The 18,890-nt window shown below is 43.6% G+C and overlaps 1 protein-coding gene across 2 annotated transcripts in view; it reads left to right on the top strand.

The window, feature by feature from the left end:
- Positions 1 to 18,890, top strand: part of Shtn1 (shootin 1) — a 103,580-nt gene that overhangs the window by 49,706 nt on the left and 34,984 nt on the right. For both annotated transcript variants that reach the window (XR_009057552.1, XM_057777189.1), the window contains exons 9-12: positions 5,210 to 5,356; positions 7,914 to 8,067; positions 11,302 to 11,401; positions 16,856 to 16,938. Coding sequence is in view for 1 of the 2 variants with exons in the window: in XM_057777189.1 (XP_057633172.1) it covers positions 5,210 to 5,356; positions 7,914 to 8,067; positions 11,302 to 11,401; positions 16,856 to 16,938 (484 nt within the window). In the remaining variant the exon portion in view is untranslated. The remainder of the gene's footprint in view (positions 1 to 5,209; positions 5,357 to 7,913; positions 8,068 to 11,301; positions 11,402 to 16,855; positions 16,939 to 18,890) is intronic.

Genomic DNA, 18,890 nt, shown 5'->3' on the forward strand with positions numbered 1-18,890 from the left:
TTTAAAAGCACCACAGACAGAGCACCGTGCAGTGAAAGAATTTCTATGGAGAGACCCGTAACGTGGTGACGGGCAGCGTAATGGGCAGCGTGCGCAGAATGTCTACACAGCTCAGATAGCCTTGAGAATCCGGCTGCGTCTCAGTGTCGGCTCGGGTGACAATGTCACAGTATCTGCCTTTCTCTCCTGGCCGTCGTCGGGTGCTCTCATTATGTGAGCAGATTCTTTCTCCGCTAATGGAATGTGGCCATGTTGTACACCCATTATCTCAGCCACTCGCCAGTGCAATGATTTCCCGCTTGGGTTAGAGATGAGCGCTGAGCTTCTCTGGTTCCACCTGACCTTGCTGACTTGCCAGCATCGAGTATTCCATGGCTCTGGAGCTGGTTTCCGGGGCAATGACCTGCCACCAGATAGCTGAACTCAAATATTGAGCTTCGATCAGCAAGATCTCCGTCTCTATTGGAATTTTGGGCCTCAGTGTAAAGAACCGTGTGTTGAGGGAGGCAGCTAAGGAGCTGAAAGTCATCCCAGGAAGAGGTAACCTAGATGGAGAAAGAAGACAGGATGTTGGGAGAAGGACATTTGAAAGTCAGATTTTGTTTCTGTGTAGGATTTTTTTTTTTTTTTTTTTTTTTGCTTTGTTTTATTTTGTTCGGGTTTTTGTGCCTAAACATAGCTGGGCTAACATTGACCTCCAGAATGTTTAATCTAGGTTCATCTGACTTGAAATACTGTGATTCATTTTATTCAGAGTTTGAAAGCTAGATGAATATTGTTCTCTGTTGACCTGTAAGAAAGAAAAAAGAATTGAAGTGTGTCAGAGCCCTCTGGAACAAAAGCCGCGTGGCTATAAATGAGGCAGGTAAACCGACAGTTGGGGAGGGCAGGTAGGGACAATGTGGAGAGCTGGGCTGTGAAGCTGAAAAGGCTCACTGAGTATGACCCGAACGGCAGGGTCTAACTAAGACATTTTCAGTTTTCTACTTGTTTTTTGTACGATAATGTTACAATGCAAAGCAGCTCAAAGAAAATCTTAGAGGCTTCGTGGTAGCAGAAAAGACAGGAGAAGGGAGATTCTGGTAGGAAAGCCTGCAAGTGAATGATTCCCACAGGTTCTCCTGGTGGACCTGGAGCCCAAACAGTGTGGGGCAGTACGGGCTCCGTGCTGAGCTAACACGGGGAGGGGAGGCTTCTGTGACCGGCAACATGAATAGGCGTAGCAGCGCCTGGTGTCTAGATTTAAACTCCGTCGGGGCAGGAAGGTTCTCTCAGGCTTTTGACACATGGCCACTGCCAACGGCATGAGGCTTGTTTCACAGAAGGCCCCACTGGGCATGTTCTAGGGGTTGCGCCCAGCACCACGTTGGTACTGTGTGACAACTGCATGTTGGAGAAGAAACCGAGGGGCTTATTGTCCACAGTCTTAAAAGTAAACATCCAAGTTTATTTGCTTGTGTATTTTATTGCAACAGCCACTTGTGTGCTTTAAAAAAATCGCAGCCACTTCTGAAATACATAAATCAGAAACTGAGAACTTCCTGTCCTCTTACTCATACTAGTTTATTTAAAGCAAAACAAAACCTTTTCTGTTCCTTAACAAGAGGAGTCAGAGAACTGTTTTTAAATTTTTCATCTACATATTAAATTTTTTAAAAATTTACCTATTTATGGTGTGCGTATATGATTTTATTTTTTGGTGTGTGTGTGTGTGTGTGTGTGTATTTTCTCCCCTTCTACCTTCATGGGTTCCAGGGATTGAACTCAGGTCTTCCAGCTTATGTAGCAAGTGCTTTTGCCCACTGAACCATCTTGCCAACCATGTTTTAAACTTTTCATGTGATTTTCTTATATTTTTCAATGTGTTTTTCTTGCTATTCGATTTCTTTCCTGGATAATTTGGACAATATTAGAATATTGCTTTGAATTCTGTATTAGCATAACATTTTTATTGTCACTCTTAAGAGACACATGAAATTTCTTAGAAATTCCAATACCTGTGGTGTTCTTCTCCTCGAAAGAGACCAGTCTTCTGACGCTGAGACATTCTTGCCACAGCAAACCCAAAACTCATTAGCATTTGGTGACTAAATATTCTAGAAGAGGACACGCTCAGGGAGTTTTGAATTTTGCACTTTGAAGTTTAGGGAAGGTAGTATGATTATACCCTCCACCGTGCGTCTTTTGGTTCTTCTTGTGGACAGTCCCACGTAGCCCAGTCTGTCTTCAGACTTGATGTGTAGCCAAGGATAACCTTGAATTCCTGATCCCTCCTGTCTCTGCCTCCCTGAGTGCTGGGATTAAAGGCTTGCAATGGCACGGGGGTTTTGTGATGCTGGAGGTTGAGTCCGGGTGGGATGCTACTGTTTGGGGAATGTCATAGGGTCTCTGAGAAAGGGATTCACACTGTGAAGATCTTTCAGATGTAGTATTTTGGCTTGTCTTCAAAGTGCCACAGTCGAGCTACTTTGTATGCATGTAGTGTTCTAGAATGTTCCTCGTTCCCAAGAGAAACAAATCTCAGAGAATCACAGAGAGAGGATGCATGCACCTCTGTGTTCATGGGGGAGTTGGTGACAGGGAATGGGTTCCTACTTTATTTCCCTGATCTGATGATGAAATAGCACCTCTGCATTCATGGGGGTAGTTGGTGACAGGGAGTGGGGTCCCTGCTTCGTTTCCCTGCTCTGAGGATAGAACAGCATCTCTGTGATCATGGGGGGAGCTGGTGACAGGGAGTGGGGATCCCTACTTGGTTTTACTGCTCTGAGGATGGAACAGCACCCCTGTGATCATGAGGGGTTCTGGTGAGTGGGGGTCCCTGCTTGGTTTCCCTGCATCGTGGCTATAGCTGTACTAACCACTCTTTACCAGGAACACGTGCAGTGAAAAGGAACCTGCAGCTTTGCCTCGGCGGGGGTTAGCTACCCTTCGAGGTGACTCTCGAGGTGACAAGATGCTGGTGAGGGAGCCTGGCTAATTAAGTTTTAATAGAGGAAGAAAACTGTCAGAATCGTAGTAATAATGATAGAACCAAAATAATTCATTGCAGCTAGACACTGCTCAAACATTTAAGTCACTGTGCTGAATCATTGATTCCCCTGTTGGTTGGAGTCTGAGTCTCCTGGGTAGAATGCCTTGGCTTATGCCTTGGCTGTCTCTGTGCCTTTAATGCTTACATGGAGGAAGTAACACCAGAGGAGTATAGATTCCACATATTCTGCAAGATTGTGCTTCACTTCAACTTTTCAGAGGACTTGACTTCTGTTGCCAGCAACCACATCCGGTGGCTCACAACCCCCAGTGACTTTAGCTCCAGGGAAATCTGTCACCCTTTTCTGGCCTGTGCAGGTACACCCATATACACACACATGCACACATAGAGAGAGACACGTTTGTACACATAAATAATAAGAACAAATCTTTAAAAAATAGTGTGCTTTACCTGTTTGAGCTGGTGGTGTGTCTTAATTTTGCACAACATTGTAGTAGTTCAGTAGATTCCTCACAAATCCTGCGCAGGAAAGGGGTGAAAGCTCAGCCTCTGTGTGTGGGAATGGAAATCACATTTGTGTGCAGTGCGTCTTTGTTTGGAGGCCAGAGGTCAGCACTGAGTGTCTTTCTCTCTCACTCTCCACTCTGGTTTTTGAGACAGACCTGGAATTTACTGATTGGCTAGAGTGACTCGCCCACCGCCACCAAGCTCCAGAAGTTCCCTATCTCCCATCTCTCCCTCCAGAGCCACCATTACAGATGTGTGAGGCCGTGCCCAGCTTTTCCACGTATGTTTAGCTTCTCATGCTTACACAGCTGCCGCTTCCAAACGGAATCATCCCCCAGCCTCCTGCTAGCCACTTCTGTCTTCTTCTAGGAAGACATGCTGGGAATAAAACATGAATTTATTTGTATTGTACGTTCACGACAGGTTTGGCTGTCAGGCGGTGTGAGTCATTGAAGCTACAGTTCTTTCACATGGAGGATTATAGGAATCTTATCTTTGTCCTGAGTTACACTTCCTGACATTTTGTGTTCCATGGCAGATGAGGTTGCATGCATGGTCTGCAGTAAACCGTCACAGTGTGCACAGCTTGGAGTTAAGCTACATAAGACGCCATTAAGATCTTGACAGTGTAAAACATCACTGTTCAGAGACTTGCAGAGTTTGCTAAATAGCTCACGCCTGGGATTGCCCACTAGTCATCTTGGCATGGTGAAGAGAAAATACATAACAGGCAATAGAAAATAATTCTGCTGTCAATTGTGTCAACATGGGAGAATTAGCAAGTTGCATTCATAAGCAACTCGATGAAGCGTTCAATACATGTTAGTACAGTCTCCCTCCAGAACTGTTTCTTACTCATGTCATTCTAATAAGGATCTGAGGAGGCAAATCAATGAGTTTAAGTTCTGGTCTGGATACCTATGTGAAAAAATATGTAATTTATGCCCTGGCAATACTGAAGCATGCATGGGCAGCCCGTGTATGGCAGTTCTGTTGAAATTGTCCCTATTAGGGTTCATGGTCTAAGTTGATGAGAACAACTGACCAGGTTTCTTCTTCAAGAGGGCATCCAGATCTCATTGCAGATGGTTGCGAGCCACCATGTGGTTTCTGAGAATTGAACTCAGGACCTTTCGAAGAGCAGGCAGGGCTGAGTCATCTCTCCAGCTCTACATACCCCTTGGGGAAATCACTTGTTCTCTCTGAGCCTCCGCTTCTTTATCGGAAAAATGCGATGGCCGTAGTATCTGTTTGGCAGTGTTGTTCTGAGTATTGAAAGATGTATGCACACAGAGCAGAATCTACCATATTGTATAGCGGTTCGTGAGGGTTACTTAGTCACAGTAGAAAGTTAATTCGTAGGATACATGGGTGTGCATCAGGATGAAAATAAAGCATAGCAGGTGCCTGGTACATGGCACATTACCAACACATACTTGCCACTGTTCATATCAGTGCACTTCAAAGCAGTAAGAGAACATTTAAAATTGAGGTATAGAATCCAGTTAGTGTATCCACTCCTTGTTTAGAGTAGCAATTTAGGTATTGACGTTGGTGGAATTGCATCATGGCCTTGGCTGCTCCAGGAGCTCCTATTCAGCCATTTCCTTCGGGGTCGTTAAGAACGCCATTCACTGCCATTCAGGCTGCACTGGGGGTCTGCGTGGGCTGGGTTGGTGCCGACATTTCTGTGATTAACTTTTACAGATGTTCATTGAGCAAAACAAGCTGAAGAGGCAAAGCCAGCTTCTGCTGCAGAGCTCCCTTCCTGACCAGCAGCTGTTGAGAGCTTTAGACGAAAACTCAAAACTCATCCAGCAGCTCGAAGAAGAGAGGATCCAGCATCAGCAAAAGGTAACTGATTTTACTCTGGAGCTGGGACGTACACTCGTGCAGACATACACACATGTACATACACATACACATAAACGCACATACACACATGTTCACACAGACATAACACACACATATACGTACACGTAATCATACATTAAAACAGATGCTAGTGAGGCTTTCTAGAATTCCATATTTTTCCTTCTTTACTAAATTCTAAATATCTTTGAGAAAACAATAGCTACCAAGTGAATTTAATGTACTGCCCAACTAAAATTTATAGCTCACTGGCATGGGGTCTTTAAAATGACCCTGAAGTCAGTCATTAATAATGAGTTCGGAGAAGCAAAGGACAGGACTCAGTGTGCTGAGCAGTTTGCAGTCTTGGAGTCTGCTTGGGAAGGTATGGTTTTCAGAGACGTAGGAGAGTGTATTGGTCTTGCAGAGGCCTTATTCTGAGAGGGAGGGGGAAGGAAAGCTTGCATTAGTAATTGCTTTCTCGGTTACAGCTCCTGACCATGCAGGTTTGTGTAGATGTACGTAGTAAGGACTCCGCAGTGCTTGTTCAGTTTGCAGGAGTACCGCTCTTCAGGTCAACACAGCCCAGGTCCCTCTGTGTCAGGCGGACAGGCTTGCCATTGTGGTAGGGGAGAGAAGAGGGAGAAGGCAGAAGAAAGACTTGCAGGAGCCACTTCAGAACGGCGATGTCAATATTTGTGGGTCCTTATAGCAGACCTCCTTCGTGAGGAAAGACTGTTAGCTGCAACCAACTCTCACCTGTCAGTATCTCAGAGCAAAGGTACCAGAGCATCATCCTCTCCACTTCTGACGTTCTTTTACCTCTAGCAGTGAGGTCGAGCTGGCTTTCTGTGTCCTCCGTGGGAAGCGTTGGCAGATATTCACAAAGCTTCTGCTCCCCAAGGCCAAAGGTGGAGAATTTCTTTTTCTGCTCCCACATGCAGGAATTGCTTTCTCAGAAAGAATCTGTGTGTGTGTGTGTGTGCGCGCGCGCACACGCGCGCACACGCGGGAGTGGGGGAGGTGGGGGGGTGTCTGTCTGTGGGTGCGTGTGTGTTTACCTTGTGTTAAAATTTAACTTTTGGTCCTGAGAAGACAAACCGTAATTGTTGTTAACTTGGTTAGTGGGTAATGCATGCCTGGGCCTCGCTGAAGTGAACTGGACTCTAGGATTGAGTTGTTTTCTGTGATCCTGTCTGGCAAGGGGGCGGAGGTCGTTGTGGCTGAAACTGTAGCAATTACTAGTTCTACAGGCTTCCTCCTGTCCTAATCCTGGTACTTACTACTCTGTGTGGTACAAATAGCTCCTACTTGAACACAAAAGTCCCTCATAGATTCATTACTTTTTAAAACACAGATACTTTGCTTTGGCATTTTTAAAATAGTGTATGTTCCTTATTATAAACACATTTTTTTTTTAAATCTAAAAATGGTAAAAGAAAATTAAGATTACCTAAAAATCCAACATGTATACTTATGGGCAACTTGAAACTTTATATAAATACATGTTTTTATTATGTATATATGGTTTATTTAAATGGAATTATGTGATGCATGGCCTTCTTTAAACTTTTTCAGTTAGTAATACATCTTCTCACCTAAGTATGTATTGAACTATGTGGGGCTTTTGTGTTTGTTTTTTTCTCCCTGAGACAATGTTTTTCTGTACAGCTATGACTGTCCTAGAACTCACTCTATAGACCAGACTGGCCTCAAACTCACAGATCTGTGTACTATGGCCTCCTATGTGCGGGGATTAAGGGAGTGCTTCCCCAGTGCCAGCTGAACTATATGGTTTTATATGGCTGTATAGTGTTTCCTTATAGTCTGTGAAATAATACTGCTGGTGCATTGTTTAGGTTATCCTTAGGTTTTCAAAAACGCTTAAAGGCTGTGTTTTCACATTTGCCTAAGGCTCACTGCTATTGGCTGGCTAGTGTTGAGTGCTATGGATCGAATCCAGGGCCCTGCATGTACTAAGCAAGCGTTTGAACACTGGGTCACAAATACATAAAAATCCTACTATTGGGACGGGAACAATGCCTCAGCAGTTCACAACCACTGCAACTCCAGCTTCAGGGGGGTCTGCTGCCCCCTTCTAGCCTCTAAGGAAATTGCACACATGTGGTATGAACATATACATGCGGGCAAACACATAAAATATCATTTTAAAAAATGCCATTACTGACAAAAAGGTCTCTCTCTTCCTCCCTGTCCCCTCCCCGAGGGTCCCAGTAGTCTTTTAAAAATATTATCAAATTTTTTTTGATATCAAATTTTTGAGAAGAATATAGAAATTAATATGTCTGTTTTAAAATAAGTTTCAGATGTTATTTTACTTTTGTGACTTCTAGTCTATAACTGACTTCTCAGTAAAACTAATAGAATGCAAAATAGCTGTTTAGCCAGTGCTGGTGTCGTCTACACCCAGAATCCGTGTGATTTAAGGTGAGTAGGAATCTTTCTGCTATGAAATAGTCAAGTGAAAATATTCGTCCTCCGCCCCTTTCCATCCACAAGGGGAAATGCTGGCCCTATTCCAGCTGTGTCTAACTTACAGGTCAAAGAGTTAGAGGAGAAGCTGGAGAATGAGGCACTGCACAAAGAGATCCACAACCTCAGACAACAGCTGGAGCTCCTGGAAGAGGACAAGAAGGAGCTGGAGCAGAAATACCAGAGCTCGGAGGAGAAAGCCAGGAATTTGAAGCATTCAGGTGGGTCATGCCCACAGCAAAGCCTGCCCTGCAGCTGGTTCTGCGTGCTATCGGGAGAAGAAAGAACCAAACTTGTTTGTTGCTTGTTATTGTTTATTTATGTTATTGCGTGTGTGCGCACGCATGCATGTGTGTACGCGCACGCGTGTGCCTATATGTGGACAGTAGAGATCAGCTTCAGGAGCTGCCCACCCTGTTTTCCTTTTTAAATATTTATTTTTATTATATGTGTATGAGTGTTTTACTTGCATGCACGTCTATACACCATGTGTGTCCCTGATGCCTGTGGAAGCCAGAAGAGACATCAGAATCCATGAACAGGAATTATGAACAGTTATGAATCACCACGTGGATGCTGGGAACTGAGCCTAGGTCCTCCACAAGAGCAGCGAGTACTTTCAGCTGCTGAGCCATCTTGTTTGGTTTTGGTTTTATTTTTTGAGATAAGATACCTCTCAGTAGTGTCTGGGGTTTTCCAGTAACGTGGCGTGCTGACCAGGGAGTCCCACAGACCCCATTTTCACAGCACCAGGGTTACAAGCTTATAGACCACACCCAGCTCTTTTCCTGGGTGCTGGGTACTCAAACGCGAGTCCTGCTTGCTTACACAGTGAGTGTCATACTAACCAAGGGATCTCTGCAACCTACAGACTTGTGTCTTAAATTTCTTCATTTGTAGCCATCACAGTGAAGCAGAGCAGGGTCATCAAACCAAGTCACAAAAAAAGCACAAGTACATAGAGCCTGTGTCAGCTTCCTGCACAGAACCAAGGCCTAGCGGAGCCATTAGCATGGAAGACCCAAACTGCCAACATCTTTGGGCCTTTCAAAGGATTGCTCATTGAACACTTACTTAGTCTGTTCATTTTAGAGTGCTTTTTCAAAGAAGAATTGAAGTCTCCTTTCTTTCCTTTTTTTCTTTAAATAATACCCTCATCTTTGGTATTTGTGTCTCCTTCATCTTTGGGGTTTAATTATACGTATGAAATATTACTTTCTATGCCACGCCTAACAATGAAATAGGCAACAATATGTATATTAAATGGGAAAACTTTTAAAAACACCAGGGATTCTGAAATCAAAGGATTTATTCATTCAGTGCTGGAAGGCTCATGAAAATGTAGGAGCTGGATTACAACCCAGATATAAGTCTCTGAGAAGGTAGGTGATTTACGGCGGGTACGTTTCTCTTTATCACAGCCTCAATGCTCCCTTCAGATATTTCCCATTAGTTTTATAATAGAAATTTGAAATCTGTGCAGAAGAACCATGTAGGCTTTTTTTCCTTTCTGAACCATTCAATACTTTTTAAAAATTCACAATGAAAAAAGATCACGATTTACTTAAAAAAATCAATCCAAAATTAAGAAAATGTCAACTTTTTTTAGTAACTGTCTGAGTAGCCTATAGGCAAAGCCATCTTTATAGTACATGGAAGGAGCGGGCATTGCAGATGTCTGAAATCCTAGCTTGACCTGATTTGTTTAGGATCTGTGATGTTAGAAGTCAGTTCTATCATGGCCCAATGGGAAATGCAGAAGGGCTGGAGGGATGGTTCTGGCATTCAGAGCACTGGCTGCTCTTGTAGAGGATGAGGGTTTGACTCCCAGCACCCACACGTTCCCTCACAACCATCCAGAGGACCCTACACCCTCCTTTGACCTCTGCAGGCACTGTATACATGTGAACACACATATATGCAAGCAAAACACTCCTATAATCAAATAAAATAAGTCTGAAAAGTGCAGAAGGAAAGAGTCCATTCATATGTACTGCGTATGGCGGTGAATGAGCATTATCCCAGCTCTCGGGAGGCTTAGGGTTAGGCTAGGGTCAGGGTTCTCTGAAGGAACAGGGCTGATAGGAAGGACATGTATAAGAGATTTATTAATCTGAATTACAGGATGTGGTCCAGATAATCTATATAATATATAATAATGGCCATTTCTCTACAGAAAGGACAAGAATCTTAGTTGTTTAGTCCATGAGCCTGAAGGTCTCAGTGGTCCCAGTCTGATGCTGGAGTCCAGGAGGATTCCACAGAGCTTCTGGTCTTTAGACTATCTTAGAAACTTGAAGAAATGGGTTCTAACTCCAGGAAAGAAGGAGTGTTTCAGCATCACGAGAGATGAACTTGCCAGCAAGAGCAGGGCAAAGAGCAAAAACCCAAGCTTCCTTCTTCCATGTGCTTTTTCTTGGCTTGCTACCAGAAGGCATGGTCCCAGTGTAGAGTGGATCTCCCATATCAAATAGTTGACCTACACGCATTCATTCTCCCCCCTCCCCCTCCCTCCCTCCCTCCCTCCCTCCCTCCCTCTCTCTCTCTCTCTCTCTCTCTCTCTCTCTCTCTCTCTCTCTCTCTCCATCTCTCTCTCTCTCCATCTCTCTCAGAAGACCCCCAGATCCCTTTGGAAAGTAACAGATGCACATGTGTGTTGGGGAGAGTGTTTTCCTAGCCCATGCTGCCTATTTCAGGACTGAGGAGTCAAGCGTGACCTGAACACATCCAGTATGTGTACCCATTACCTTTTAGGCCATAGTATCTATTTCTTCCCTTTCATGGTGCCGGGAATTAAGCCCTGGGTTGTGTGCTTGCTAGGCAGGAGCTCTAGAACAGAACTGCACCCCCAGCACTCTGATAGAAACTTAAATTGAGCCCCTGAGAGTCAAGAACTGCTGTCCCCAGCTCTGTACACTGCTCCGTTCCCACTGGTGGTGTCTAATAAATGCCTGTCTTATGATGACTGACTGAATGAATGACATTTCTTCAGAAGAACAAAAAGTTTGTTACATTACAGGCCTTTAGGACTGTGGACCTAGTTAAAACTCCAGTATTTGCTGGTTTTGAGGGAAATTAAGCGTAGGTCAGAGGAATGCCATTATTAAAATGCGTTGCAAATGTCATCTTTAAAAGGAGCCCTCAGTCCACACGCTTTCAAAGTCTAGCATGAAGAATTCCTTGGTCTTTGAGGAGTGAAGTCCGTTGTCAGAAATATTCCTTCAGCCTGCTCGATTCTTTCTCCCCACGCATTAGCCACGTTCTTTTGTCTACACGGGAAATAAGACAGTGAACTTCAACAGACGAAAGGCCAGCTATGGTGTCACTGATGTTCTAAACAACAGGAAGTCTATCTGTGCCCCCATCGTCATCTGAGAGAGGCGGTGTTTTTCTGTCATGTGAGCAGTGTTCAGTCATTCATCTCCGGTCTCTCTGAACCCTTGCTCCCTGTACAGTGGATGAACTCCAGAAACGAGTGAACCAGTCGGAGAATTCGGTGCCTCCCCCACCTCCTCCTCCTCCGCCTCTCCCCCCTCCACCGCCCAATCCAATCCGGTGAGTATCATGGAGGAACCTCCTGCTACCGCAACGTCCTTGTCCTTGGCCCTGCTAGTCACACTGGTCTTTTTTTTATTTTCTTTTCTTTTTTCCTTTATTTTCTGAGACGGAGTCTCACGTACCCCAAGCTAGCCTTGAGCTCACTCTGTAGCTGAGGATGACCCTGAATCTGGTCCTCTGACATCCACCTCCCTAGTAATGGGATCATAGACACTCCGTCAGGCCCAGCTTCATACATTCATGCTGGGAACTGGGAACTGTTCCACCAACTGAGATACATCCTCAGAGGGACAGTAAAGAGCAGCAAAGAACATTTCCTAGAGACCATTGTTTTTCCTGATTCTTGTATATCCTTGGTTTTAAGTCATCTTTCAAGGAAATTCTCACAGCTGATGTGTCCTTGGAGAACCTAGATTCCTTGTCAATGTTACAAACTCAAAGAACTTGACATTTATCTTTTATCTTAGATACTTCTCATTTTAAAATGCCTTGCCTAACACTAGGATTTCCTTTACCTATGAGACCAAGGAAATTTGAGGATCTCCAAAGTGTCTTACTCTTTTCCCCTCGCTAATTTGAATTTGGAGATTCTAGCTTATTTATTTTTTAAAAGTTCTAAATTAAAACTTAGACCTACTAATTGTTATAAACTAGTAATTAATCTAAAAGTACTAAATATCTTTTATCCTAATCCTTATAGTTAAGTCTTTTGTAATTCTGAGAGTAGAACCTTCAGGAAGAAAAGTTACTGTTTAAGGTCTTGGAGAAGGAATCCTATATGCAAGCAGAAATCCACTTTTTTCTTAGGCCTGGCTTGCTCGTCATCTTTGCTTCTCTCTGACGTACATTCTAGAGAGACTTGGCCTCTTTGAGTCTATCCACCACCATCCAGAATTAGATAAGTCAGGCTACTTATTTTGGTGACTGCCTACCTCCTCATGATGTTCGTTAGCTGCCTTTGAATAATTTATTCTTGAACAAATGGCATTTAAACCTTTGCTGGATGTTTTAGCTTTCATTAACTCATGCGATTTGTTTAATCCTTTCACACAGAGAAGCTCTTTATTCCCTCCTTGCACCTTAGCTGATCCAGCTGAATAGACTGTGTAGCATGTTCCTCCCACACGACTATGGAAATGGGACTTGGCTTTTGAAAAAGCGTCTCATTACTTTGCCTTGCCGAGCTGGGTATGACATAATCTACTTTAAGCTATTGAAGTAGTTGAGGTTAAATAATCTTTACAGGTGATCGAGTCCAAGAGTCAATTGAAAGAATTTCAGGTATTTTAAATTTGCTCTCTCCTGGGTAGCTAAGTCTGTAGGAGATATTCCAAAGGTGACATTTAAAATGGGAAATGCGTCACTTTGATCTTTTCTCTCAGGTCTAGAATTCTGAGCTGATAAGAAAGGTCACTCCTATGAGAAGGGAGAACTATTAAAAAGCAATTACAGTCTTGCTGTCGGCCTTTGATTTTTAGCCTTAGAAATGCTGAGAGCCCCTAGAATTTAAAGTATAATCTAAATAGAATTTCCTCCAAAGAACTCTTTGCAGTTATACTGAGAAATGAATATAAGAATCAATATGCCTCAACTACTGACTTTTTATAAGACTCTTAAAAGAAAATTTTCACTGAATAATACAAATAACTTTTAAGATAGATTTAAATAGTATGGGATATAACTTTTCAGAAAAAAAATAATTGGTGAAAAATACTTTCTTGTCAAAGATATATTTGCATATGTATTGAGCTTTCATGGATACTAAACCCACCGATGGTTCCAACTTTGTTCTCAAGCCATTGTTTTTATACTAATATAGATCATGGATAGAAAAGAACATGGTATGGATAGAGAAGGTCTCAGCACCATGCCTTCAGCGGTGGCTTTATGGCTTCTCTTCAGCTCCTCCCATTCCTTTGACCTAGAGGACAGAGAAGCAATAGAGGAAGGAAGGGTGGCTGGGTTATGCTGTAATGAAGAGAGGAAGTAGGTTAGGTCTTGGACAAGCAAGTCTCATGGGGAAAGGAATGAGTCCTCCAGCATGGCAGAGCCCATGGGATGTGTATGTAGACAGAGATGCAAATAAGCATTGCCATGCATGCTTAGGCATGGGGATTCTACTAGTAAGTGGGCTATTTCATTATGCAAACACCATAGTGCTGACTTACACAATCAGAGATGGCTGTCAACCTAATAGGCAACATACTCTTCCGAGACCTCTTGTAGCATGATTCATAAAATCTTAGACACAGATATTGGGGTTCATCCTGAAGGTCAGAAAAGCAAAGCAGCCAGCCACTGGCTCTTACCTCTACCTTGGTTCAAAATAGCGATCCTGCCTCCAGGAATCTCAGACTGAGACTGTGTCTGAGAGCTGTCTCCTCTCATTTTATAATCCTCTCTAGTTCTGGGATTAAGGGTATGCACCACCCAATTTCTTTGGCAAACTAGTGTGGCTACTGGGATTAAAGGTGTGTGTCATCACTGCTAGTGTGTAAGTGATATGGGATTCCCCTCTGTATGCTGTGAATATCATTGGTTAATAAAGGAACTGCTTTGGACCTATAGCAGAGCTACAGGGGAACAGAGCTAGGTGGGGAAAACTAAACTGAATGCTGGGAGAAAGGAGGCGGAGTCAGAGAGAAGCCATGGAGCCACCACCAGAGACGGATGCCAGTAATTTATCTGGTAAGCTGCAGACTCGTGGTGATACACAGATTACTAGAAATGGGTTAAATTAAAATATAAAAGTTAGCCAGTAAGAAGCTAGAGCTAATGGGCCAAGCAGTGATTTAATTAATACAGTTTCTGTGTGATTATTTTGGGGCTAAGTGGCTGGGAACCAACAAGTGGCCCCTGTAACATGTAAGGCTGGCCAGTGTGGCTGTTTTACTTTTCTGATCTTCAGGCAAGTTTACTTATTAAAATACAAACAAAATGCCTCTAAAGCCACTGTCATATATGTGACCTGTCGTTGACCGAGCGGTGGCACATGACTCTATAGATTCATTCTAAGGAACTGACTTGTGTGATGATAGAGTCCCAAGATCTGGAGGGCAAGTGGGCAAGCTGAGTACCCAGGATACCTGCTGGGTGTCATTCAAGGTTGAGTCCAAGACCTGAGCACCTGTGGGAATGCTGTTCCGAGGGCTGGCAGCCTTGAGACCCAGGAAGTAAAGGTGTTCTACGTAAAAGACAGAAGAGATTCTTTCTAATTGGTGACACGAACTGCCAGTCTTTGCTCAAGGCAGGAGGCTTTCAGTGATTGGGTGAGGTCAACGTCTGGGAGGGAAACATGCCTCTCAGCCTACCAAGCTAATTAGTGGTAGGGTGGGCATTGGAAGTTTGAATGTGTGGTCCTGTATGTCCTGGTTGACTCATCTCATCCGTTGAGTGACTTCCATTTTCTGTATTTTCTTTGTAGAATGTGTAGTCGGACTTTTATGTTGGTTCCATCAACTCCTCAATAATGACACTGGGACCTTTTGTTAATTATGAAAGCTCGGCCAATAACTTAGGCTAGTTCCTAATTAGTTCTTATAACTTAAATGAACCCATTTCTATTACTCTAAATGCTGCCACGTGGCTCGTGGCAGTTACCTCTCCTCCTGCAGGTCTTGCTGCTCTCCATCTATTGGTGTCTCTTCCCCAGTGTCCTCTGTGCCCCCAAAATCCTGCCTAACTATTGGTCTTTCAGCTTTTAATTAAGTCAATCCAAGTGACACATCTTCACAGTGTACGGAAAAAAAATTATTCCACAACATTTAAGTTCTATCTTGATAGTTTGTCCTCTATCAATGTAACGGATTGTCCTTGAGTACCGCATCTCCAGCTCAGGCTTCAACTGCGAGCTGACATTTTTCTCATCCACTTAGGTGATGAACAATAAAGAATGTGTGTTCTTATTTCATACGTGCAAATATATAAGTAGTCTGAGCAGTATAAATCTCTGTTTTGTCACCTTTTCATACAATAATGCTCAGTGTACCCAGACAGGACATCGTTAGAGTGTGGTAACAAATGAGGAGAGGCCTCTGAATGCTGAGGATACCCCCACCCCGCCATGCACTGGCAAGTGGACTTTGAATCCTCTTGAGTTCATTTGTAGCATGAAAAAATAAAAACCACGCTTATAGCATTTTATTTCTCACAATACTGGAGATAAAAATGTGATTTAAAAAAATTAAAGTGTACAAATTAGAAAGTCTGACTTTAAAAAAATAATTAAGAAAATTAAGTACCTCTTTGTGTATTGGAAACTGGAGCATCATCTTTTATGGTTTTTCAAGATTTTTTTTATCTATTTTTATTGGGCTGTATTCTGTGTTTGATTTCATTCATAGAATTAATTTAATCTATTTGCTAATTTTTCTTTTTACTCTCCATAATGCATCTTAGTAGCCCATGGTTTTGTTAAATTTTAATGTGGCCCAGTTGGTCATTCTTTAGATTTTTATGAACTCTTAAAAACCCAGGCAGGAGAGACAGCAGTGCAGACATGTTCTGTTCCCAGGGACATGGCCCACACTGTACACAGTCGGATGGTCTATACTCCTATTTTATGTCAAACACACCCTAAGTCTTTCATCCTTCCTTGTGTCTGGAATGTACTTCATACGTAACCAGTACTTCTTGGGTAACTCGTTCTGTATTTTACACATGTATGAAAAATTTCTACATCCATTTCTTTTTTTTTAAATATTTATTTATTATGTATACAATATTCTGTCTGTGCATATGCCTGCAGGCCAGAAGAGGGCACCAGACCCCATTGCAGATGGTTGCGAGCCACCATGTGGTTGCTGGGAATTGAACTCAGGACCTATGGAAGAGCAGTCAGTGCTCTTAACCTCTGAGCCATCTCTCCAGCCCCATCCATTTCTTTTTATGAAGCTGTGTGCATTGGTGGTGACCATCAGTCCCACCTTTTCATGGTCAGATAGTTTTATATAGGAAACTAAGACATTTTCCTTTCCTGTAAGCAGATGAAAATGGTGATATTGAAAAGCAGAAAGCAGGCTGCTTAAGTTCTAATCATGCAAGTGTAGGAGAGTTAGGTTATCCCTGACCATTTAGAAGAACTATCCATTTTTGCCTGACTGCAGTTGTGTGCACCTTTAATCCCAGCACTCTGGAGGCAGAGGTAGGTGGATCTCTGAGTGAGTTCGAGGCCAGCCTGGTTCCAGGACAGCCAGGGCTACACAGAGAAACCCTGTCTCAAAAAAAAAAAAGAAAGAAAAGAAAAGGAAGGAAGGAAGGAGGAAAGAAAGAGAGAAAGGGAGGGAAGGAGGGAGGGAGGGAGGGAGGGAGGAAGGAAGGAAGGAAGGAAGGAAGGAAGGAAGGAAGGAAGGAAGGAAGGAAGGAAGGAAGGAAGGAAGGAAATACTCATTTTATCAGATTGACCATAAGGCAGCCTCTAACTTTTTTGGAATCTCTTTCTTCTTCCCAAAGATCTCTCATGTCTATGATCCGGAAACGATCCCACCCCAGTGGCAGCAGTGCTAAGAAGGAAAAGGCCACTCAGCCAGAAACAGGTAAGCTTGGCCTCTGGTTTCCTGGAAGTGAGTGATGGTGGACAGCTTGTCGATAGACTCTGAAGAGCCTGTTGTAAGAGAAGTGTAAAGAACCCAAGAAGAAACTCAATAATGGGCACTGCCTTCCTATAGCTCATTGTCTAGAGGAGATTAGGTATGCCCATGTCCCTCACTACAAAGGGACGGTTTTAAAAATTTGCTTTTGTTTGGGAACAGTTCATTTGGGCATGACAGAGGGAGAGTAACTCCAAAGGAGATTTGGAGAAAGACTCCTTATCAGTGGCGACAAAAGGGAGTCAAGATCTTATCAAAGACCTTATCAGCATGTGCTACTACAGTGTCCCGTGCTGACCACACAAGACACTGAAGTCACATTCTGTGTACTTAGACATGGTATAAACAAGTGGCTCTCCATGTAAATGTGACATCATTTAGTACAGTCTTCGGGAAACACTGTGGGAAGAAGAACACATTTTTAAGAAACTATGATGGCAGATTGCTGGTGTCAAAAGGCAACATTCAAGTTGATTTGGAGCATAAGTGAGAGGGTGCTGAGGGTAAAAGTTGCCCAGATAGCACAGTGGTGGATTCAAAGGGCTGAACAGGAAAGGAGCTTTGTATACCATAAATTCAAGCACTCTGCATCTTTGACTCAGGAGCCAGGGAACAGGTTTCCAAGGCAGTGCTAGAGATTGAGATGTTGGGCTGGAGAGATGGCTCAGAGATTCTGAGTTCAATTCCCAGCAACCAGATGGTGGCTCACAACCATCTGTAATGAGATCTGGTGCCCTCTTCTGGCCTGCAGGGATATGTGCAGGAAGAACCCTGTATACATAATTAATAAATAAATCTTAAAAAAAAAAAGATTCAGATGCTTCAAGAGAACTTTGAAGTAGGGATGCCGTGAGATTTATCTTTGCTAACAGTCACTCTGGATGAAGTTTGGGAAGAGCAAAAACAAGAAAAGAGAAGGGTGGCCATGGCAGTCAGGCAGAGGAATGCTGGTGCATTAGACTAGGAGGCTCAGACAGGGTGAGAGCTGTCTAGACAGAAAACTGGATGCAGGAAGTAGGTACCTAGTCATCCAGCTAGGAAGGTAGAGTGCACAGCATCTTGAGAGTCGCTGGAAATGCAGGTCTAGGACCATGTGAGGTGGGCTGGAAGGAGAAGGACCTAGGCATTGAGCAGGAATACCCGTGGCTGACTCAGAGCCCATGCGCCGAGCTCAGAGGGCAGCGGGCATGAGAGAAGAGCTGTGAAACTGGGCTAGATCCCGACCCACTGTGCCCTCCTTACAATGTGGAACCCAAACTGGAACCGAGACAGTTGCTCAGCACCTAAGTCTGCCCCACTCCCCGGAGCGACCTTCTCCCTGGCAGACACTGGCTGCTTCTGGCCGTATTCTGCTGCTCCTTCCTGTAGCCAGAGCCTCAGCAAGATACTGTTGGAATTCTATATCCTCCATGCTGTGTGCTCACAGGTCTTCCTCTGCCTCCACTTACTTCTTAATATTTATAACCCACACAAGTGGTTCATTAGCCAGTCCTAGTTTGATTTCTGTTGGTGGCATAAAAACACTGGCCAAACGCAGTACAGGGGGAGGAACAGGTTTGTTTCTCTTTACAGGGTGTGGTCTGTCACTGAGGAGAGTCAAGGCAGGAACTCAAGCAGGAGCTTTTCATAGAGGAAAGCTGCTTGCTGACTCACAGTTTATTCTTAAGTCATACTCCCCTGTACCCTATACCCTGACCCCTCCACCCTCACCTCTATAGCTCTGGCTGGCCTGGAACTCACAGAGATCAACCTGCCTCTGACTCCCAAGCGCTGGGATTAAAGGTGTATGCCACAATTCTGGTTTAGCCAGCTTTCTTATACAACCCAGGATTGTAATGACATTTCATTTGCATTTTAATTATTAAAGATTGCCTGACGTTCAGAGAGTAAAACAGCTA

Source organism: Chionomys nivalis, chromosome 8 (genome assembly GCF_950005125.1).
Source record: "Chionomys nivalis chromosome 8, mChiNiv1.1, whole genome shotgun sequence".
Classification (NCBI taxonomy): domain Eukaryota; kingdom Metazoa; phylum Chordata; class Mammalia; order Rodentia; family Cricetidae; genus Chionomys; species Chionomys nivalis.